This window comes from Brachionichthys hirsutus, chromosome 21 (genome assembly GCF_040956055.1).
Source record: "Brachionichthys hirsutus isolate HB-005 chromosome 21, CSIRO-AGI_Bhir_v1, whole genome shotgun sequence".
NCBI classification, from domain to species: domain Eukaryota; kingdom Metazoa; phylum Chordata; class Actinopteri; order Lophiiformes; family Brachionichthyidae; genus Brachionichthys; species Brachionichthys hirsutus.
Window position 1 is genome coordinate 2,691,613 of NC_090917.1, and position 22,120 is coordinate 2,713,732.

The following is a 22,120-nucleotide window of genomic DNA, read 5'->3' on the forward strand; positions in this document are numbered from 1 at the left end:
TATCTATCAATAGATCTCTATCTATCTATCAATCTATCTATCTATCTGTCTATCTATCAATATATATATATATATATATATATATATCTGTCTATCTATCTATCTATCTATCTATCTCTATCTATCTATCTATCTATCTATCTATCTATCTATCTATCAATATATATATCTATCAATCTGTCTATCTATCTATCTATCAATAGATCTCTATCTATCTATCAATCTATCTATCTATCTGTCTATCTATCAATATATATATATATATATATATATATATCTGTCTATCTATCTATCTATCTATCTATCTCTATCTGTCTATCTATCTATCTATCTATCTATCTATCTGTCTATCATCTATCTATCTGTCTATCTATCCATCTGCTACATCAGTAAAGAGGCTTTTGGTTGCTCGTGATTCATGTGATGAATCAATTTGACCTCTTTCAAATCTAATCGATCCACCTCACTCTGTAAACAACGGCGCAGATTTCAACACTGACTTTTATTGGGCAACATCAGAAGTTCAACCGACGACGTCGCAGGTTTTTTCCGCGACCTTTGAGCCGGAGGGAGGAGGGCGGGGCCAACCTCGGCGCGCGCGCCGGTCATTTGTTCGGCTTTCATCCTCCGCGTCACTGATCAGACGCAGCTGTGCGCAATCAAGCTGCCTAATCTGGAGACGCGATGGGCCGGCTTTAGGGAACTTTAGGGGACTTAAGCGAGCCAGAACCGGGCCAGAACCGAGTCCAGCGTCTGGTTGGGTGAAGGCCGGCGGAGAGGAGAACTAGTAATGGAGCGCTTCAGGAACGCCGCGGCTGCTGTCGGCGGCTTTATTACCGGCGTCATGAACGCTTTCACCAACTTGTTTCTGACGTCACCGCTGAAGGCCACCGTCAGGTATTTGGAACGAGCCGAGCTCCAAGCGCTGGATGGAGGTGAGATGGGTTTTGATTACCGGGTCAAGTGTTAAAGTTTCTTGGCTCTCAACTTGTTTTTGTTTTTTCCCACTTTTCCTTAGACAAGAATACCATCGAGGCCGGAGTCCTGTGGGAGCGGTCCGGGGCTGTGGTCATGGCGGTGCGGCGACCTGGATGATTTATGTGCAGAGAGGTGAGCGCAGCTCAGGCTGTGTGAGAAGGACTTGGCATCAGTGTTGGGCTCTTCCTGTTGAGTAACAGCAGAAACAACATGGAGTTTTGTGGTCTGTATGGATTCTGAAACAATCTGCTTAAAATGTGGGGGTTTTTTTGGGGGGGGGGGATTAAACCGTTATGTAGTCTGTTCCTCTAAAGGGAAGGGTTGAGCTAAACACGCAGCAGGCGAGATTGAGGGCTGTCGGGCGGAATCTAAAAGCGGACGCTTCCCTTGGTTGGCTTGCAGGAGGCTGCAGAGCTGTCCTCTCTGAAGCCCCAGCTGGACGAGCTCGGGGTCCCTCTGTACGCTGTGGTGAAGGAGGACGTCGGCACCGAGGTCCGGGACTTCAGACCGCACTTCGACGGGGGAATATTCTTGGATAGGAAGGTGGAGCTGAGCGCTGCGGCTGTCGAGTATCGCTTCGTTTTGGACGGAGGTTGCCGTGTCTGAGCGTCGGTAACCCGAGGTCTGGGGGTTGTGTGGTCTCCCTTTTGCAGAAGCGGTTCTACGGGCCGCGTGAGCGGAGGCTGGGCCTGCTGGCGTTCCTGCGCGTCGGGGTGTGGATGAGCGGCATGAGGGCTTTCAAGAAGGGCTTCGGGGGAAACATTCTGGGAGAAGGTTTGATTCTTGGCGGGGTGTTCGTCATCGGCCGTGGACAGCAGGTAAAAACATTTTGTCAGTTTAGGTATCGAATGAGATGAGTTGGAAATGTTCACCAAGTGTGATTTCCCCCCCCCCCCCCCCCCCCCCCCCACAGGGAATCATTCTAGAGCACCGGGAGGTTGAGTTTGGCGATAAAGTCAACATTCAAGATGTCCTCCAAGCAGCCAGAAGAGTGAGCCCTGAATATTTAGATGGGAGTTAGGGCCTTGAATCCCTGAAATCGTCTGTGCTGTGGGTGAATGTCACATCCGTTTCCTGCAGTATAACCCGTGTGAATGCGCATTGGTGCTGTGAATTTGGATGCGTTGAAACCAGGATGAGTTTGCGTACGACTGTAGTTTGAGTCAAAGTGTGTCAATGACGGTCTGTCTCTAAACTCGAGGAGACGGGCCTGATATCTAACACGGTCTCTGCTACTCTGATAGCATTCTTATCTTGGGAGCCAACGAACAAATACAAAACATCTCTGTGCTTCACATTCTGTTCCTTTGAGTCCCTGCATGAAAGACGCTGTTCATGTCTTCTGCTGTTTGACGTCATCGGATGGACTTCCTGTTTTGCCCTCAGGATAAATGTCAATAAAAGACTAAATAAAATGACGGCCTTGTTCTCGCCTTGCGTCATCGGATGAGGAGAATGCTTTCACTAGAGTTCATTCATCTCAAGGGAGATCGAATCCTAAAGGCTGGAAACAAACTGGAGAAGCTTCGGTTCTGGTTGCTGCTCTGGAAATGGCTCTTATGACTGAGGAAACGGGCCTGATGCTGAAACCAAGGCTGCAAAAAAATTAAAAACAATTTGTGCTGCATTAGCAAAAAATGCGTTTTATAATGGTTGCTCAACTAAGTACAGGAAGCGCCTGAGTGATTGGCACATTCATTGTCCAATCAAATGCATCGAAAGGAAAGAGCCAATCAACATGAGCCAGGGGGCGGGCCTTATCCGAGAGCGTCACAGCCAGGTATGTTGGATCGTTTCGCGCAGCGTGGATACAGGTAGGTTGAAGTAGCGTAACTCGATAGGCTCGTTGTTGCTGCTTTCCGTTAGTGTTTAAGCAGAACGACGCAAAAAGCTTTACGTTAAGTCTAAAAATACGTTTTCGGCTTCTGTGCTTTTTTTTTTATATTGTGTTTAAGAAATAAATGCGTGGTCTTCGGGGCGTGGGTGCGCAGGTTGGGCTGTAACGTTAATAAACTAATTAGGCATTTTCTCAGGTTAAATTCAGCCGCAACTTTCTTTTCTCTCCTTCCCACGTGTTTTCGCGTCGCTGTCCAGGGTACTGAAGGATTCTGGTTACGTTTGCGGTATCCATGGCGTCCACGCCTTGTGACGCCCTGACTCCGCGCTAAATAAACCTTAGTACACCGTGTTTCTAACGGATTACCTCGACTCCCAGAGCCCTGAGAATACGGGCTCTAATATAACATCCTCTGTTCTAGATTGCCTTGTTTACGCAGCGCTGCGTTCCGACACTGAGCTGAGAGCGATGGGCAGGAATGGACCGACCGGCGGCTCCGGGAAGCCGACGACCTGGCCGTCCCGTCACAGCGAAGCCTGCGTCCGTGAGTGAGAGAGGATGCTTCACGTTATTGTCTAACGCAATCCGGATAAAATGGTGTGTCTAATCCAGTCTCAGCATGCAGGAAACATGTAGGCTCCTCCACCCGGAGCTGAACGGTGGAGCACGTGTGAAAGGGGACCCTGCCAGCCTCCATGGCTCACTCGTCAGACCCGTCCCGCAGGGAGAAGACCCCCAGGACTCCGGGGTCACACACCGCTGCACGCGACCTCTTACGGAAGAAGGAGCAGCGGCGGCGTGGAATCCGATCCTCCTCACCCATGGGCAGGGTCATCCTCATCAATTCTCCTGTGGACGGTGAGCAGCGTTTGCATCATCGCAGGCTACGGCGGCTTAAATGCTGCTTTAGCCTCCAGAGAAAGAAGTATTATTAGTATTTATTTCATAAACGGCACAGCTGCACGTGTTCTGCATTATGACTGACCGGCTCAGATTTGCAGCCTGACCCTCACGAGAATGTCAAAATAAGATGTAACAATCAGTCAAACTTCAAACTCGTGTGGAATCAAATCATTATGAGAATTCTTTTTTTAAGGGGATGTTCCTTTCAGGCCGATCCGACTCAGCGTCTGCGCTGTGTGTGTGTTTTTTTTTTTTTTTAGGCGGCGATGACAGCGAGGATCTCCACACGATCACAGTGGACAAAAGCGCGGATGGCAAGCTGGGCTTCAGCGTGCGCGGAGGCTCGGAGCACGGCCTCAGCATCTTCGTCAGTAAGGTGGAGGACGACAGCACGGCGGGTAAGCCGGGCGGCGGGATGCGGCGGCGTTCGCCTGTGTGGCTCTTTATGGAAGCGCTTGGCGTGTCGCAGAGGACGCGGGCCTCCTCGTAGGGGACAAGCTGGTGGAGGTGAACGGCGTCAGCCTGGAGAGCATCACCATGAGCAGCGCCGTGAAGGTCCTGACCGGCAACAATCGGCTGAGGATGGTGGTGAGGCGCGTCGGCAAAGTCCCCGGCATCCGCTACTCCAAGGAGAAGACGACCTGGTGAGGGAGGAGCTGCTCGCGGTTTGATATGAAGTCGGGTTATCGCAGAAAGGTCTGACTCCAACTGGAAACCCCTCCAGGGTGGACTTGATACACCGGCGCATGGTGGTGGAGGAGAGCGGCCAGACGCCCTCGGATGCGAGCTCGGGAAGCGCCCTCCAGAGGATCGTCCACCTTTACACCACTTCAGACGACTACTGCCTGGGCTTCAACATCCGGGGGGGGAAGGAGTTCGGTCTGGGCATCTACGTGTCCAAGTAGGCGCCCCCCCCCCCCCCCCCCCTCCCTGCGTGACCTGAGGCATTCGAGCTCACTCCTGTCCCGGGTGTTTTCAGACTGGATCCGGGCGGTCTGGCTGAGCGGAATGGAATAAAGATGGGGGACCAGATCCTGGCTGCGAATGGCGTGGGCTTCGAGGACATCAGCCACAGTAGCGCTGTGGAGGTGCTGAAGAGCCACACGCACGTCATGCTGACCATCAAGGTGAGGGAGAGCGGAGAACCGTCCTCCTCTGGTGCGGGACGGAAGGAGCAGAGAGAGATGGCTAAAATATCCCCGATCAAAGTGTTGAGGTGTAGTTAAACATGTGAGGCGGAATTTGTATCAAATGCCATGCTGCCTCTGTTATTAGCAAGGCGTGTCGGTTCAGGGTCGTGGGCGGGTGGGTGGGGGGGGGGGGTAATGGCGGTTTGTGTGGCACGGCCGGCAGCTGGCATGCACTCGTAATATTCCTCGCTCACTTTACTTGTTGGAGCTTGGGTTTCGCGGTACGAAAAAATGAGCCAAGGGCGTGTGCATTATTCACCAGGCGGCTGGGATCGGGTGCTGATCAAAGCTCAGAGCCGGGACGGGACGGGACGGGGGGGGCGGCTCACTTTTGCCCTGTGGAAACTGAAACACGTACCAGAGTTCAAAAGCAGCATCCCAGCCATCAAAAGTTAGAAGTCAAGCAGGGACTCTTTCTGTATCTCATTTGCATATCTGTGGACATGTCTCCGCAGGAAGCAGGACGATACCCCGCTTATAAAGAGATGGTGGCAGAATACCGGTGGCTCAATAAGTGTAGGTATCTCATTTCTGTGTTGCCTTTTTTGTTTGTCCGGGACAAAAGACGTGACGCTCCACGTTTAAAGTGAGCTCATTTCCTGTGCTCATTTTCCCTCAGTGGCCAATGGAACCCAGAAATCTTCCTCACAGGGATCCGAGTCCAACTCGTCGGCCTCCTCGCTGTCGTCTGGGACTCCTGTCAGCTCCCTGAGCGGCCTCTCGCAGGTCATGTTCCCTCCCAGCCTGACGTTCGGTTCAGACATGGTGGATGTTTGCATCTCGACTGAGGACCAGCGGTCAGGGACACAGGGTTTTCTTGTCCCCTTTCATTGTCCCAATTTAGGCTGTAGAATTATGGCACACCTGATAGTCGGGTTTCAAAAGCAACACGTGGCAAACCACATGATCGCGGCGATGTGTTTTCCGCCAGGTCTGACTCGGAGCTGATGGAGACCGCCGTCCAGACTGACACCACCCGCAGCCTCGGGCCGACCACTCTCCTCAGAGACACCGCGATCCGAGCAGAGGAGGCCAGAGGGAGGAGAGAGTCCCCAAAGACGGCCGTGCTATTGGCTCTCAGCAAACCAAGCCGACCAATCAGCAGATCCCAGAGCCAAGTCACCATTGCAGGTGAAGACTGGGCTGTTTCCGCCATCATTGGAATTTCTCCTGTGGTTTTCTCGGGTAGAAATACATGAAATGACCTCCTGTGTTGTTTCCTAATCGTAGAAATCAGTCAGATGAAAAACAGGAAGCAGAAAGGGAAGGACCCGGGAGAGAAGAGCGCCCTGCAGCGCTCAAAGACCTGGGTCAACTTGCTTTTCAAGGGCGGTCGCAGGAAAGACCCTTCCAGGGGTCGCTCCAAGTCCCCGTCCACGGATAAGACCGCCAAAGGTGAGTTAGAGATTTTATCCTCCGTGATATTTCATCAGAAAATCAAAAACGTTTTACTCTTGATCCCTCGGGACGATTTCAGCGGGACACGCGATGCCAAATTCAGAGATGCTTGGATTGGTGGAGGACATGGCCCGCAGACTGCTGACCGAGGAAGAGGTGTCTGCAGTGATGAAGACGTGCCGAGGGGTGAGGAGCTCAGTTTGCAGCCGGCTGCTTCAGATATCGGAGTTCCAGATCGTTTCATTTTATTGTTTCTCTGGACAGTATGTGGCAGAGTGCTCAGTTGAGAGCTTAGTGCGCCACCTGCTGGCCGTGCTGGACAGACCCGAGAAGCTGCTGCTCCTCAGGGAAGTGAGGTGAGGAGAAGGGGATAGAAGGGAATGCTTTCTCCGTAGTGTTCAACAGGCTGAAATATACGTCTGTCGTGATTGTGCCTGCATGAATTAAGTACAGAAACTGTTGATCGTATCGCAGTGCTGTCAGAGGAAGATTAAATCGGGATAATCTCTAATCCAGAATGTTCTGCGTTGATGAATAATCATAAAACGCTTCGTAATGCAACAGGGAAAATGAGTCAGCGCTTTCTGGTTTCCCCAGGATGCTGCTCCCGCCGCCTGACCTGAGCGCGTTCAATAGCGTGGTGACCCCCGTCGAGGCCGAGGCCTACGAAGTCCTCAAGCATCGCTCCAGTGCGTGGGACGCGTGAGCGTCAGGTCAGGACAGGTGAACTCAGACTCGCAAACGTCTGCAAACGTGTTTTCTCCTGTCCGTTTCGCAGTACGAAGCCCCCCCCTTCGTTCTCCCGCATCCGGTCGGGCACCCAAACGTCACCTGGTCACTCCCGTCCCGGGTCAGTGCCTTTTTGGGTATTTCATATCTGTTTAAGACTCTGAGACAACTTGCCTTCTCATTTTTTCCTCCTTCGCTGCTTCAGATGGTTTCTGATGTTTGTGTTGGACGTTAAACATTTCTACTCCTGATTTTAACATGGTGACATGGGGGGTGTCTGTACCTCCCTCCAGATTATAGGGGAGGCTTTGAACTCCACAACACTGATGAGGTGGAGCGGGAGAGCCACCTCCTGGAGGAGCTGGAGAAGCTCAGCCTGTCTCGGCCCAAGGGATCCAGGGAGAGGCGCCAAGCCTCCAGGGCCTTTACCCCGCTGCTGGACATCCCAGTGGACGGACACGCCGCGGACTTCAGGGACCTCCGAACCCCCCCGTCCGGCGCCGTGCTGCCCAACTGGCTCCTGTCCCGCAGCGACGACCCCCACCCTCCCGCCCGGACAGACATTCGCTCCGTCCGCTTTGACGAAGTTTCACTGCACTCCACGTCGGAGAGGGGACGGTCGCCGTTGAGGAAAAAAAAGGACAGACCCGAAGAGAGGAACAAAGAGGGCGGCGCGTTCACGCTGCGGAGCGCCGCCCGCAGGAGTCGACCCCCGTTGCCGCAGGCGTTCAGTTCCGGTCCGGGTCGACACGTCAACGGGCATCCGGTTTCACCGGAGAGCAAACTCAACGGCGCCGAGCCCGGAGAGGAGTACACGCTCCAAACTGTCAGCATCTCCAAGACCAAGCAGTCTCTGGGTAAAAGTATACTACTGTAGTACTGCAGTATTCTGTGTGACTGGTGCTGAATATCTGGATGTTTCAGGCATCAGCATATCGGGTGGGATGGAGTCAAAGGTTCAGCCGGTGGTGAAGATAGAGAAGATCTTTCCTGGAGGAGCGGCCTCCACCTGTGAGGTGCTCAAGGTGAGCCGCCGCCCGAATGAAACTAAATTACTTTTTGATGCATGCAGACGCACAGAGACCATTTTAGGCTGCTTGTTTTGTGCCTCCTCAGGCTGGATTTGAGCTGCTGTCTGTGGACGGGGTCTCCCTGCAGGGAGTCACCCACCAGCACGCGGTGGACATCATCCGAAAAGCCTTCAGCGACAAGGCCAAAGACCCCATGGCGTTCGTGGTCAAAGTCCCCGCAAAGCTCTGAAAGGAGACTCTGGAAGCCGAAAACCCCGATAAAATAATCCAAGCAGATTCAGAGACTTGGTCGCCTTGGGTCAGTGCATATAAAAATGGACTTTTATAGTTAATAATCCCAAAAACAAAATACAAACTGATGTCGCGCTGGATTGTATGTAATCTGGTGCGGAACAGTGAAGGTGAGAAACTATCCATCTTTGTGGCTTCAGAAGTTGCATGAAGTTGATCGAATGTACCAGACACTATTCATTTGATGCTTTTATTTTTTATTAAAAGCAAGTTTGTTCAAGAAATGTACAACGTGAAAATATACATTTAATGTCTCCATACTAATATTGTGGGTTATAAAATTATACCGAGGAACGGGAACGAACGTAGAAGACAGACTTCCACGTGCCGGCGTCGCATCCGCGGAGCGACTTGGCTTTGGTCTGTTCGCGGTGAACGCGTTCCGTTCCTTGTTGAGATGGACAGATGAGAGCTGATTGGTCAGGGTTATTCGCAGGCGGCGATTCAATCAGCACTTCCGGTATGGAGGATAAGCGTTTGCCATAACAAAAGTCATTCTCACCAAACTCCCATCATGCAGTGCAGGGTTGCCCTTCAGTGATGGAAAGAGTCATTTTAGAATCAGTCTTCCTCTGTGAAGTCATCAGATTATCAGCCATCAAGAGTGTTTTTTTGTGTTTGTTTTGGTGCTACCACACGTCTGTTTCAGCCATTTTTGCTTTGGGCTTTGGATTTATTGTTTTAATGAAGTATTTTTTCCCCCCACAACATTTTTAGATTTCATTGACTAAAATATTATTTGACTACCTTTGAAAGTGAATTAATCAAAGTAGATTTTTGGCCTTGTTTACATGTATAAATACAACTGAATCAGCATTGGATGACTGCAATATAACAGACGGTATATTAAGAAGGTAGAATATAATCATCGTGCACAATAAGTGGAAAATTTGACGTCTGTCTGCCGCTCCTATGGAACAAGGAACACGATTTGATCTTCAGAAGTCGGAGAAATGATCACATGATCGGTTTTGTTTTGCGTTTCCTGTTTCTATTCCCCCTACTCGAGGAAAAAAAGCTTCCACTTTTCCCACCAAACTAGATTTACAATCCAAGAATCAATTCATCTGGAACATTTGACACGTTTTTGGATGCATCATGGCAAAACTAAAATTCTCCATCACAATTAACACTTCACTCTGACTGACTCATCGCGGCTTGCTTGCGTTTACTGCGTAGGCTCCGGCCGAACCCAGCGGGTAAGATGGGACTTAACTCCCACACGGGGGGGGGGGGGGGGGGGGGGCAACAGCTAAAGGTTGTGAGGATTTGCTCATCCACAACGCTGACAACAATGTTCAATGAGCAGCAGCTAATCGACCAGGTTTCAAGTGGGACGCCGTGGAGAGACGCCCGGTGAGGCCGAGCGTGCGCATTTGTGATAACTGGTCTGTTGAAATCTGACTTGATAACTTCTAAACGGCACGACGGCAAGGAAAGGTGGAAAACCGCCGCTGACGGTTGTGCAAAACGAAAGAGACGGAGAGACGCGGCGCTCAGATCTCCGTCGCCGCGACCTCGTCGAAGTTGATCTCGTTGCCGCTGCCTTCGTCCTCCTCTCTGCTCTCCAGTTCCACACTGAGCTCCTGCAGGAGTAGCTCCAGCTCCTGGTTCCGGCGGTACATCTGCACGTAGTTCTGCTGCAGCTGCTTCTGGTAGCGGATGACTTTGTCCTTCTCCTCCTGCCAGATCTTGCGCTCCTCCTCGAAGCTTCCCACCCGCTGCTCGCCGCGCTGGCGCTCGAAGGCCAGCTCGGCCCTCATCCTGTCCATCTGCGCCTTCGTGTTCTGGAGGGCGTCGGTGCCGCTCTGCCGCCGGGCCTTCGCCTCGTCGCTCTCGTAGGCGAGCAGGTGTCCTTCCGCTTCGTGGAACACCTGACACTGCCTGTTTCCTGGGCCCTGATTGGCCGAAGCGTCCCTGAGACGAGCCACCTCCCCCTCGAGGTGCCCAACCTTTTCCCTGAGCAGCTCCGCTTCGCTTTTCCGGCGCTGGAGCTCGTTCTCGCACACCTCCAGCTCCAGGGTCCGCGTGCGGGTCGCGCCGTGGGCCTCCTGGAGCAGCGCCTGGGCGTTCGCCAGCTCGCCGCGGCTCTCTCGGAGTTGACCTCGCAGTGAGACGATCTCTCCCACTCGCTGCGCCAACTCTCCCTGAACGTCTTTCAGCTGCTGCTTAAGTAGCGAGATCTCTCCGGACTTCTGACAGACCTGAGGGGAGAAAAGAAGAGAAGCGAAGCAACGAAGCTAAACTTTAGCTTTTCCCGTTTGACTATCGTTCAGAAACCCCGATTAGCCATCGAAGGCTGCTCACCTCCCACTTGCTCTCTTCCAGCCGAGGCCCCAGCTGGATCTTCTCGTGCTCATACGAGGTGCAGCGCTCCTCAAGCTGCTCCCTCTCCTTCAGCAGCTGAGCAAAGTCCTCCTGCAGCTTCTTCTTCTCCTGCTGGAGCTGGAACACCTGCGGCCACGACACCGGACAGCGAGACGATGAATGAGCTTCCTGACTCTTTGGGCTAACGAGTTGGTTCTGGTCCAACGTCTGCAGAAATCGTGTGTCGTCACTGGTTCTTTGGTACCGACCTGCATCTGAAGGACCTGCTGGGCCCGTTGGGCTTTCTGAGAGGCCCCCTGCATTCTGGTGGCGCAGCCCTGCCTCAGCTCCTCCAGCTCCAGCTCGAAGCCCTTCTGCTTCTCCTCGTAGACCTGCAGCGACGGACGGCGAGGGGGCGTCAGCGTGTTGGGGCTGGATTAACCGATTGATAACTCGGAACCGATTCAAGAACCCACCTGACAAATCGCAGCTTCGTTCTCATCCAGGTTGTCTCGGAGTTGCCGCAGCTCGAGCTCTCGCTCTCTCAGCTTGTCCTCCAGGTCCCTCACCACCCCCTCGTACCCCTCCGCTGGGCCCGGGGAGCGCCCGCTGGACCCGCTGTCGGATAGAGGGTGAACCCGGCCGCTTACCGAGCCGGAGCCCGTGCTCTTGGAGGAAGAGCGGCCGCTGTCGGAATTGGAATGTCCGTGGCCGCCGGCCGGTGGAATGCTTTTCGCAGGTTCAAATTGGCTCGCAGAGGCCTCCCCTGGCGCATGAGCGTAGCCGGCACTGCTGTAGGGCGGGAAGCTGGAGAGGGAGTTGCGTCCGGCGTCCGAGAGCTGGCAGGACAGGCCGCCGCCGTTTCGAGAGCTGAGCAGATTCAGGTTGTTTTGGCTTTCCGATAGGCTGGCACAGTGGCGAGGGGAGAGGTACTGCGCGGCGGTTCGGTTCTTGGGGATGATGGGTTTGAAGGCCGTCGGTCGTAGCACCGTTTTCTCCATGTTCTTCAGAAGGGAAAAGAAAAAAAACACAATAGCTAGGCTGAAATGCAAGGAAGGATTTACGATTTAAAATAACACGTCACCTGATTGGTCAATCTAAATGTACACTTACTGTCAAATAAAGCTTCTTTATCTAATAAACTGGTTTAAACTCACACTCTCCAGTTTTCCTGACACGGGGATCAGTTTCGGAGGCGGCCCCCCCATCGTCCCACTCAACCCTGACCCTTCTCTGGTCTCCTCTGCGTCGCTCCCTGGGCTGACGGCTCTTACGCGGTTGTCGTTCCAGTCGCCCACGTAGTCCTCGTTCAAATAGCTGTAGTTCCCATTCCCGCTGTCCCTCTCCGTGACCCTGCTGGACGTCGCTGAGCTCTGCTTCTTGAGCGGCGTGAGGCCCCGGATCAACGGGTCCTGGGGCGACTCGGAGCCCAGGCAGGGCGCTCCGTGCGTCGGCCGGCGGACCCTGGCGCCCGGCTCGCCACCGCAGCGGTGGTCCTGGTAGGTGCGGGTGGTGACGAGGCTGCTAACAGAACCCATAGGATCCAGAGCGGAGGGTGGCGCATTGATGGGTGGTGAAGGGCCGGAGGGGTGTCTCCTGCGGGCCCCCCCACCGAGGCCAGGGTTGTGGGGCTCAGCGGATATAGGCGGAGCCTGAACCAGGGCCATGATGGCAGCTCAGAGGGATTGCTCGCTCTAATAGAGTAAAAAAAAAAAAGCAGTAGCGTTAGTCCGACAAGTCATTTTAGCGAGAAATGAATTGGCATTGTCTGGGAAAACAATGGCCGACAGGAAGCGTGACGATGAGGTCATGGCGCCAACACCGAAAGCAAAGCCGGAGTTCTAAAAAACATCGAGTCACAGAATACGAGGATATTCCGACCGCCGGGTGTGTCGTGTTCTTGAGTTTCAGGCTCGTCCAGTGAGTCACCGAGACGTGAGAGAGTTCATAAATCAGTCACGGATGAAGAGACTGTCGGGGAATTCCTGCTTGGACTTTAGTTTTATTATTCCTGCTCTGTGACCTCCTTCACCTTGCTGCATGCACTAAGTACTTGTTTTGTGGTGACGCCGGCTGATGAGGCGGCAAAGGCAAGCGTCCTTCCCGAAGACACGCTTTCAAACGTGCTAGGCTAATAATGCAGGTTCCTCTGACAGCTAACGTGTGATAGCCACACATTAATGGGCGCGTAATTATAAGTCACAAGACAAACATGATACTGCAAATGTCTTGACGTTTAAACCGAGACTCGACTCTAGTTGATGCCGCGGCGGCATCTTTCAGTGTCTGATTGAGGCGCCTTTTCAAAAATCAAAAAATCCGAATCAGAAGCAGTTTATTGCCATTGTCAGCGAGGGTTCACAGACTAGGAATGACAAAATACAAAAAACATACAAGTACAGACACATCCGCAGCAGCAGGAGTGGATACACAGATGTGTACTAGCAGCAGTAAACTAGCGTAATCACGCAGTGCGAATGGAACAGTGCAAGTTGTCAGTTATGAAATGTTCAGGAGTCCGGGACAGAATTATTAAGTGTTCATGAGTCTTACAGCCGAGGGGAAGAAGCAAATTGTATTCTTCTTATTTTAGAAGCAGTAAAATGTTAAATTAGCATTAGCAAGTACAACGAGTGTGCTTCGGGGAATACCCAAATCTAAAATCTATTTGCTCTCTTCCTCATAGCGCGGCGTAGAAATGTTCCGACCATTGATTTCCTCCGGACTTTCAACGGAAACAAGACCGCAAGGGCTTTTTTGAAATGCTCCTCTTAGACAGGGTGTTTGACTTTATTTGTACTGTAATACATGCTACTGTGTGACTGTACTTGTACTCTAACATTCTATCTAATAAATATATTCATCATCATCATATTCAAATGCAATTTAAATGGGAGTTTAAAATGCTAATAAAGATTCATACTGCATTATTTAATTACTCTGCAAGTGTTTTTCCGCAAAGGGAAACTCTAAAATTTTACGTTTTCGGTGTCTCAAGCTTCTCGCCGTCCCTCCCCTCAGATCATCAGGCCCCTCTGGGGGGGGGGACAAGACGACTGAGACGATGCAGCAGCTAAGAAAAGCCGAGGGGTCCCTTCCGTTGCCATGGAGACCTGGGACTCAAACGTGGAAAGGGTGAGGATAAAAGAAGCGGTGAGGGGGCCCGGGACCCCTTCTTAGCGTCTTTCTATAGTTCACACAGTCCTTCAGCCCCAATAAGAGATGGATGGACGCCTATTCGCTTGGTTGTCTTTTCCCATTTCGATGCAAAAGCAACACATTTGATCTTAAGCACCCCCCCACCCCCCCACCCCCCACCATGATGCTTCTAGTGTCAGCTGACTCTGACTGTTTTGTTTTTGTCTTGCAGACGGCCACTCCTCCAGCAGGAGGAATGTGTGGTGGTACCAGCGTACTGGGAGTTCAGACTAAACACGGACAGGATTAGCCGCGGGTCGCCGGCGAGGACGGCGGCAGCCGCTCTCATTTTCAGACCGCAGCAAGGGAGCAGAAATCAGCCGGGAGATTCTACACGAGTATCCAAGATAAGAAATTCAGATTTTTGCTAACAAAAAGGTTCGCTTATTACAAATTCAGCATGAAGTCTAGATACATTTTAGTGACATGCATTGGCACACGGTGGGGGGGGGGGCAACAAGACTGACTGCATCTGAGATTTTTTTATAGACGCCGTTTAACAAAGTTTATACAACACCCGCCCTGCACTGTCACACAAACCTGCAGTAAATCCCATAAACACACATCCAGGGAGGTGTGTGAGTCTAAAAATATCCTCCACGCCGGATCAAGTGTTGGGACCGCTTGGACACGGAGACAGAGACCGGAAGAAAAGGCAACACGACACAAGAATCTGACAAAAGTTATTTTAGCTTTTCAGGCAACCGACCTTTCCTCAGACAGACACTTCACACCTGTGTCAGAAGGGACAGGCCAAATCAAACCGGGTCTGCAACTCAGAGCGACTCCAACTGATGACCACGAAGCATCAGAGAACGGTGGCAGGATGCCCGAAGGTGGCGCTGCCCAAACGTATTCCATTATGGATGCTCACAGAAGAGCGAATGATTGGCTTTGAATGACAAATCAATGAACTGAAAGTCTCAAACCAGGAATTGGCAATAATCCTATTTTCCACTGTATTGCTTTCTTAATAAAAAAACAAAACAAACAAACAACAACAATGTTTAACATACATGAATTTGGCCAAAGTTAAACTTTTTGATCGTGGAGATAAAACGGTGTTTTAGAGGCTGAGTAGCCCTGGGGGGGGGCTAACAGATGCTGCAACGGGAAAACAGCTAAGAGGCTTTTCTCATGGGGGCAAACAGGTTTGCTTGAAGCGCTGAACACTGTCAAGGCTCCTTTCACCCCCCCCCCCCCCCCCAACACACACACACAATCTCTTCTGAATTAGCGAAATTAGCTTGTCAATATTTCTTCTAATGTCTGTTATCAATTAATCTTATGATAATTTCATTTTAAAAATCTCATCATGTTGAAATCAAATAATGTGTGTGTGTGTGTGTGTGTGTGTCGAGGTTTATATAAATAGCAGCCCATTCATCAGCTGCACACTCAGACATCTTTATGGAGTCGTTCTTCCAGTCAATTATAAAACATTAATGTCACCTTGATAGAAAAGTCAAGCCTCCCCCCCTTTTTTTTGCTCCATGACCCCCTCCAAGTCTCTTACCCCGGTGTGATTCCTTCATATCTGCTCTGGTTCTCATCTTCCGGCCTCAGGGTTTAGTCGCCACTCACTTTATTAGTTCTCCTGGATGCTTGGTTCACTTTCTGACCAACTCTCCAGAGGAGAAACGTCCCTAACCTCATCCCAAAAAAAAAGCCTTAAGCCTCCAATGCGAATGGGAACACAGTCTCCTCCCACCTCCTCTGCACAGTTCAGCCCCTCTCTGATCGCTACACCCCCTCTTCCCCTGCCCCACTCCTCCTCTCCCATTTCCTTTGACAGAAAGAAACAAACTGCACTTTACGTTTATTATCCTATAGAGTCACACAACCATATTTAGAAGCGCCAATTTAAAGGCCTCAATGCCAGTTTATCTGTACCCATAGCGGACGCCCGGCAGGTCGTCATCCATCAGCCTACTTCCCTCGATATTTTGATAACAACGCGTCACGTCGGGGACCAGAAGCCGACAGAAAATCTAGGCCATCCATCAAAGTCCGTGCTGCCTCCCAACGGACCCCGCAGCTAAAACTGGCCACGACCAGTAAGCCCTCCAAACTGATCCACTGTGGCACAAAGCAATCCAGAAACACGTCCAATATATAAAAACAAGTGGGACGGTTTAGCACTCAGCAGGGGAGGGGGGAGGGGGGGGGGGGGGGGGGTCATCGGAATTAGAAACATGACTAAAGCCACACTCCAATTTACTACATGATGCGCTAAAGAGATTAACGGCGCCGCCTCCATCCGTGATTAAAGATCTTTTAGCAACTCCTACGCAGCAGGAATGTGTTAACTTAATATTATGTGAGCAGCGAGATGCAGCCAAAATCGTAACGTCGATGCAGTCAAGATAGGCACGAAAGGGAAAGAAAGGTCGCAGAATTAAGACAATAAAAAGAAAATTAATTAAAAAAGCAGCAATTTTGAGAGAGAAGTCAGAAATTTAAACCAAATTGCATCTGAAAATTCCCCCCCACTTACCTCTTTGATTCCTGGAGGCCTTAGAAAAGCGTCAAGCGCAGGTCGGTCAAGCGTCCCAGGACGCTCACAGCGGCGAGGAGGTCTTCACGCCTTGTGCGTCTCGCCATTTCCTAAAATTAAAAGACAAAACGGAAATCTTTGAATCGGCAGGGAGAGTAAAAAATAAGTGTAAATGTAATGTGTGTTTAGAGAAGTCAGTGAAAAAGAGGAAAGTCTGAGTCAGAAGGTTAAGACGGGGGGGGGGGGGGGGGGAATTTTCCACAGCCGTGAGAGGGAAGAGGCCCAAACCTAACAGCCATCTCACTGAGACGTATGAATAAGATGTTGCTGTCGACCCATTTGTGGGTCACCCCGAAAGACGAAAGAAAAGAATGCTTCCCATTCATCCGAAAACACGGCAAAGGTTGCGCCGTCATCTGGACGGCTGTTCGTCAGCTTTGATTGGCTGCAAAAGCAATATTTGAATTCAGACGTCGAAACGCAAGAATCTCACGCCAGAGGCAACGGACGGACGTGAAGCTACGATCGTGAACGGTGGGGGTGAACAAATGGTGGTGATGATGATGAAAAGGCAAAGAGAACAGCAGTTTCCTTTTTAAAGGCGTCTTGCGTCGTGTTACAAACCAGCAGCCCCTCGGATCACGTTTCAAAGCCACGCCGTGTGAATTATTCACGGGGCAACGCCACCTTCGTGACGCATCGGTTGGAACAGAAGGGTAGAATGAACGTTTAAAGCAAGCCAGAGTGGCGTAGCCGGTTAGCATCCTGTTTTAACAGCAGGGATCAGGGATGTTTGCTGAGGCCAACATGGCCGACTGCCTACAGGGGTACCACACCTGTACGAAGACGTTCTTAGAAACGTTCCTTCACGCGCTAGACAGAAAATCGATGACCGAACCGGTAGCACGTAGAAAGCCTTAATGTCCTTCCTTCAATGCCGAACAGATCATTTTGTGAATTTACATATTGTTCCGGTGCAAAAGACGCTCAAGCGGTTGGAGCTGCGTAATCTGATTAGATTCAGAAGCGTTAATTAAACCAATTTGCGCAGATGTGCATCATTTTGCATCACGTCATGGCAGTAAGTCGCTAAACAAGTTCAAACAGTGCAGCTTAAGCCGGTAAATCCCAAGATTAACATCTCTGAATTCTGCAGAGCACAAGTTTTTTTCAAACCGGAGTATGCAGTTTTGACCAATTTGCACTTCAATCAGCAAAGATTGCTTTGGGCGTAGCATAACGGCTGAACGAAAGAGAGAGAGAGAGAAATTCCTTCTACCAAACCACAGCACTTACATTTATTATTAAAATGTTCAGCCATGTGCCCAAAAGCTTCCTGTGAGAACCCATAAGAATCTGAGACAATGGTAAAAACAAACAAAACAGCACAAACAGTCTTTGGGAAAATAACTGGCCCAACCCTGACAGTCGTTTATGTAAATGGCTGAAACGGGCAGCGTGTGGGATGTGAGTCCGTAGGGGAAAACCGGCGTGCCTGCTTCGTCTGGACAGCGAGGGGACGGCCCACATGGAAAGCATCGCATTCCGTTTTAAAAAGGAACACAGGACCGCTGTACTCGTCTCAGACATTCTCGTTTTACGACCATCGGGGGGGGCAAACCCTCAAACATTCTACAAAAGCATTTTACAACAACAAACAAAAAAAAAAAGACCTGCGAAAAGAAAAGAGCCAGTATTGAGGAGGAGGAGGAGGAGGAGGAGGCAACGCAAGCCGTCAACGACGAAGCCGGGGGGGCACGAACGTAACCGCAGCGTGAAGACCTTGACCCGTCGAGAACTTCAGATCCACTTCCCCTTTAGTGACGCAGCTTCGTCCCACCACCCACAACATCCTCTTCACCCCGCGTCGAGCAGCGGAACAACCATCTGTGCATCCCCGGCGGCTCCCGGTCATCGCCAAGCGGCGTTACACCTCCGTCAGAAGGCGTGACGTCAATCGCCGGAGGGGCGGCTGACGAGTATGTAAGTGGGGGGGGAAAAGAGTGAGAGGAGAGCGACACAATGCAAGGGGGGGGGGGGGGGTAGGGGGGCAGAACAGCAACCACAGAAGTAGCTCATCCTGCCTGCAGGGGCACACCGCAGCTTTGAGATGGATGGTAAGAAATCACACTAACATGCTGCAGGTTTATCGCAGCTACACACACACACACACACACACACACACCGGCCGTTAGCGTTGAAGTGGAGCTAAGGCCGATGGGATTGGTCGTATTGAGCAAACAAAAAAGCAGAGGATGATAGTAAAAAATATCCTGCTGTCAAAAAAACTATTTTATTTTTAATGAAGACAAACAGCAAAATACATTTTGTCCGTCTGCAGGCCGTAATATCAATAAAAGTGTCACAGAATCCTTTGAAATGTCCTCCAAGGACACACACACACACACACACACACACACACAAAGTAATGCTGACTGAATGTTGACTTTGCTAGTTTGCTCTGAAGGAAGCGTCCCATCAAGGCCGTTTACCAAACTTTAAATCTAATCTGGACTCATTCTCAAAGCGGAGAGTCATCGTCAGCGATCGCGGGACGAAACGGCGTTCTGTCTGCAGAACGACAAACATCAAGACGTTATCAGCGCCACTTCCAGGCCGGCTGCTAAACAATCCCGATGAAATGAAACCTGGATGAAGTGGGTGAAGAATTCTGACGCACCACATAATCCAGTGGAAAATCAACCATGAGGAAAAAAAACGACCATTAGCATGTAAAACTTTATTTAAACTCAAGCGTGTCGAGGAGTTCTGCTGATGGATTTGCCAAAAGAGGAATTTCTCATAACCAAAAAAAACTGGGCCAGAGCAGAAAACAAGGAGGCCCGGAACCTGTTTTTCATCCCACACTCATTGTTTTTGGATGTTTTTTTATAGGCTGTGGTGTGTGGGGGGGCGGGGGGGGGGGATGTGCGACATCTATAATCACAGTGAGCCCACACGGTGACGGGAGAGTGAAGTCAACACAATAGGACGCCACATAAAACAAGGAAGCGGCGCAAAAATAAACACTAAATCAGCATTTCATCTGGAACGTCGGCCGATCAAGGAAACGCTAAAACACGAAGGTCTCCCTGCCGCCCTGACGGCAAGCCGACGCCCACTATGCTGCTGCCGTTGTTCTTATTGTTGACACTCGGACTTGACCTCGTCTCGAGGGCTCTACTCACCGCCCGTTGACGCTCCATCCCCGTCAAACTGGACGCCATCAGCGTGCGTAGATGGAAGCCGAACAGAAGGCACGGACGAAAAGGCGGTTTCACATGCCGCCCCTCACCTGTACTGTGAAAATTCTCACAGCAATCATCGGCACAAGAGTTGTTGAGATTTCAGGAGGTTTACGCCTCCCCGGACGGAGTGACTCGCAGTCAGAACAAGATCCTTACAGTTCGTGTGACCTTTGTGACCTTTGGGGCCGTGGCACAAAGTGGAAGGAGTCCCAAGGACAGAAAGAGGGATTCGCGTTTTTTTTTTGCTTGGTAAAGTCTCGTCCTGACAGAGAGAGAGACACCAGGAAACCGTCAGCGGAGCGGTCGAGCAAGAAAACGAGGGGAAGGAGTATTATTCCAAATGACATGATTTAAGAAAAAAAAAAGATTCAACAATAGATCGATTCAAATTTGATGAGCAACGTCGTCCTGAATTTGTCGACTGAGGCTCAAGGGCCGTGGACAGTTTCAGAGGGGGGGGGGGGGGGGGGATTCGGCATCTTTAGGAACCCACAAGTTCAGTGTTGATGGAGCAGTCCGAGACTTCTGATGCATTAAATATTCATCCTTCAGAGCCAGATCGTGACGTCATTACTCCATAGTGATGGAACATGTGCGCCAAAACCTGGATATTTTAATTAGGTGACGACACGCAGCATTTACTTTGCACTGTGGCTATAAATGGAAAGTGGCAACAACAAAATAATACTAACTTGATAATAACATATTATTATATTATTATTATCTGATCGCTTGGAACAACAGCAGCACAGAGCACAAAGATCTATTTCTAGACAGATACAATTGTGTGTGTGTTTTTTAAGTTTGCTGATTCACGCTCGGGAATAAAGGCGTTTGATGACTTTATCTTGCATCCTGTGCTCTAATCTTGCTTCTAAACTTACAGCAGGACACACACGTAAAGCCCCCAGTCCTCGACGTCACTGTTTAAAGTTAGTAAATCCAGTAAACGCTAACTCACCATTAAAGTTTGTGCTTTTTAAAGACGTCTTATCCACAAACGAAAATAAAATAAACGCTAAATTGTCTCCTGTGTCCGCCTCGCGTCTCCTCCTGCCGCTTGACGCTGGTTTGTTGACGTACGGAGAGCAGCTCGTGTTTTCTTTTACAGACATAGCTAAGCGAGCAGGAAAAGGTTCGAGACACATCCGGTTTTGAATTTCAAAATAAGATGAACTTCTTTGAAAAATGCTGTAACATTGTGTTCTTATTGCCCCTCAAATTTGGTCATGGGCACCATAATCATTGTTTTAACAAACGTAGGCCAGTAATATTTTCCCCACTCTCATGAATAAAATGAGTGGATATTTTTATTTTGGAAAAACAACTTTCACCCTTTCCGGTATTGTTCATTTATGGGAATTTGACGCACCTGTTCTGTCTGTCACGCGCACGCACGCAGTACCTTTGCTCGCCAGACTGCACTAGTAAAACCGGTTCTGTGCTCTGTATCCTAAATATGTAGAACACGGTCACACCTGACTAACCCCAAGCCTCTCAGCCAAGCCTTTCTGCTCCAGGGGAGTAAAACGAAGCGATTCATTGTCGCCATGGTTTCTTTTCCGATTCCTTTGTTTGCATATGTAACGAATAGATCAAACGCTTAGTAAAAAAAACCTATAGGTTCTTACAAAAGGAAAATCAAGCAATTCTCCAGAGTTATTAAAAATCCGACCAATAAGGTGAAATTCTGAGCTATACATTTTAAGACATTCTGCTTGTCCACAAATCACAACCACATGGAGCGGGACAAAAAAAAGGGGGGGGGGGTCACCAGGTTTATTACAATTCCTCCTCTGGGGAATATGTGCACAAATCATCAGCTGTTATTATACATTTGACATAAGACTGAAATGCAGCAGGCAAGATATTGGCATTACATAAAAGTCGCGCTGTAAGCAGTCATGTCCTCTGTGTGTACGTATTAACCCTCAACTTCCCTTGTTTAAAATAAATAAATAAATAAAGCTGAAATCCATTTCTGAGGAAATTGGATTTACTGAACTGGGCAGCTTCGTGAAGCTGGGTTCCAATAATCAAACCTTGACGGTAATGTTGAAAAATCGTCCCGCACTTATCTGGCCAAGAGAATTTGAGAAGGGTTATTTCCGTAATTGATAATTACATGTGGAATGAACGGATGAGCAATGTGCGACAGAAAGGAGGTAAGCCTTTAATCAAAGCCAGACAGGAGGTCGAGTCATATGAGCCAATAGGAATGTGAACCACAAAAAAACACAGCATGTTTAAAAGATAATTAGAACTATTTATAGTTTTGTTTAACATTCCTACCAGTTATGATAATGCTTGTACTCACCAAGTTAATGACTGAGATCTGGAAACACAATAGCGTTTAAAAACAACAACAACAGATTATTCGGGGTTAGAATTCATGACTGTAAACAAGGCGCCTTAACAGGTTGGTGCATAGTTTCTAACTGACGTTTACAACCAATCCTACTGGCTATAACTCCAGCAATCATCCATGGTTAGTTTCAAATCCATTTAGATAA

At 49.9% G+C, this 22,120-nt stretch overlaps 2 protein-coding genes and 1 pseudogene across 2 annotated transcripts; 2 read left to right on the top strand and 1 right to left on the bottom strand.

The window, feature by feature from the left end:
* Positions 1 to 641: 641 nt before the first annotated feature.
* On the top strand, positions 642 to 2,380 carry LOC137909908 (peroxiredoxin-like 2A; annotated as a pseudogene).
* A 1,130-nt stretch (positions 2,381 to 3,510) lies between these two features.
* LOC137910049 (PDZ domain-containing protein 7-like) lies at positions 3,511 to 9,574 on the top strand. Its single transcript, XM_068754475.1, has 16 exons — positions 3,511 to 3,673; positions 3,979 to 4,116; positions 4,188 to 4,362; positions 4,443 to 4,619; positions 4,698 to 4,845; positions 5,364 to 5,424; positions 5,528 to 5,705; positions 5,840 to 6,039; positions 6,139 to 6,303; positions 6,386 to 6,492; positions 6,571 to 6,662; positions 6,904 to 6,995; positions 7,085 to 7,156; positions 7,329 to 7,892; positions 7,960 to 8,060; positions 8,152 to 9,574. The coding sequence occupies exons 1-16, from the start codon at positions 3,511 to 3,513 to the stop codon at positions 8,293 to 8,295; spliced, it is 2,577 nt and encodes an 858-aa protein (XP_068610576.1). The 3' UTR covers positions 8,296 to 9,574.
* Positions 9,575 to 9,626: 52 nt separating this feature from the next.
* On the bottom strand, positions 9,627 to 16,402 carry LOC137909905 (leucine zipper putative tumor suppressor 2 homolog). The gene is made up of 6 exons (XM_068754336.1): positions 16,360 to 16,402; positions 11,822 to 12,358; positions 11,141 to 11,668; positions 10,934 to 11,056; positions 10,665 to 10,811; positions 9,627 to 10,561 (listed from the first exon to the last, which is right to left on the bottom strand). The coding sequence occupies exons 2-6, from the start codon at positions 12,329 to 12,331 to the stop codon at positions 9,854 to 9,856; spliced, it is 2,016 nt and encodes a 671-aa protein (XP_068610437.1). The 5' UTR covers positions 12,332 to 12,358; positions 16,360 to 16,402; the 3' UTR covers positions 9,627 to 9,853.
* Positions 16,403 to 22,120: the final 5,718 nt, after the last annotated feature.

Bases quoted from the DNA above. Each gene is read 5' to 3' on its own strand.
- LOC137910049 (XM_068754475.1), top strand. From the start codon at position 3,511: ATGGCTCACTCGTCAGACCCGTCCCGCAGGGAGAAGACCCCCAGGACT. The intron at 5,706-5,839 runs GTCAGGGACACA...GTTTTCCGCCAG, and splicing joins ATCTCGACTGAGGACCAGCG to GTCTGACTCGGAGCTGATGG. The intron at 6,663-6,903 runs GTGAGGAGAAGG...TGGTTTCCCCAG, and splicing joins CTGCTCCTCAGGGAAGTGAG to GATGCTGCTCCCGCCGCCTG.
- LOC137909905 (XM_068754336.1), bottom strand. From the start codon at position 12,331: ATGGCCCTGGTTCAGGCTCCGCCTATATCCGCTGAGCCCCACAACCCT. The intron at 11,669-11,821 runs GTGAGTTTAAAC...TCCCTTCTGAAG, and splicing joins TGTCAGGAAAACTGGAGAGT to AACATGGAGAAAACGGTGCT. The intron at 10,812-10,933 runs GTCGGTACCAAA...TCGTGGCCGCAG, and splicing joins AGCAGGTCCTTCAGATGCAG to GTGTTCCAGCTCCAGCAGGA.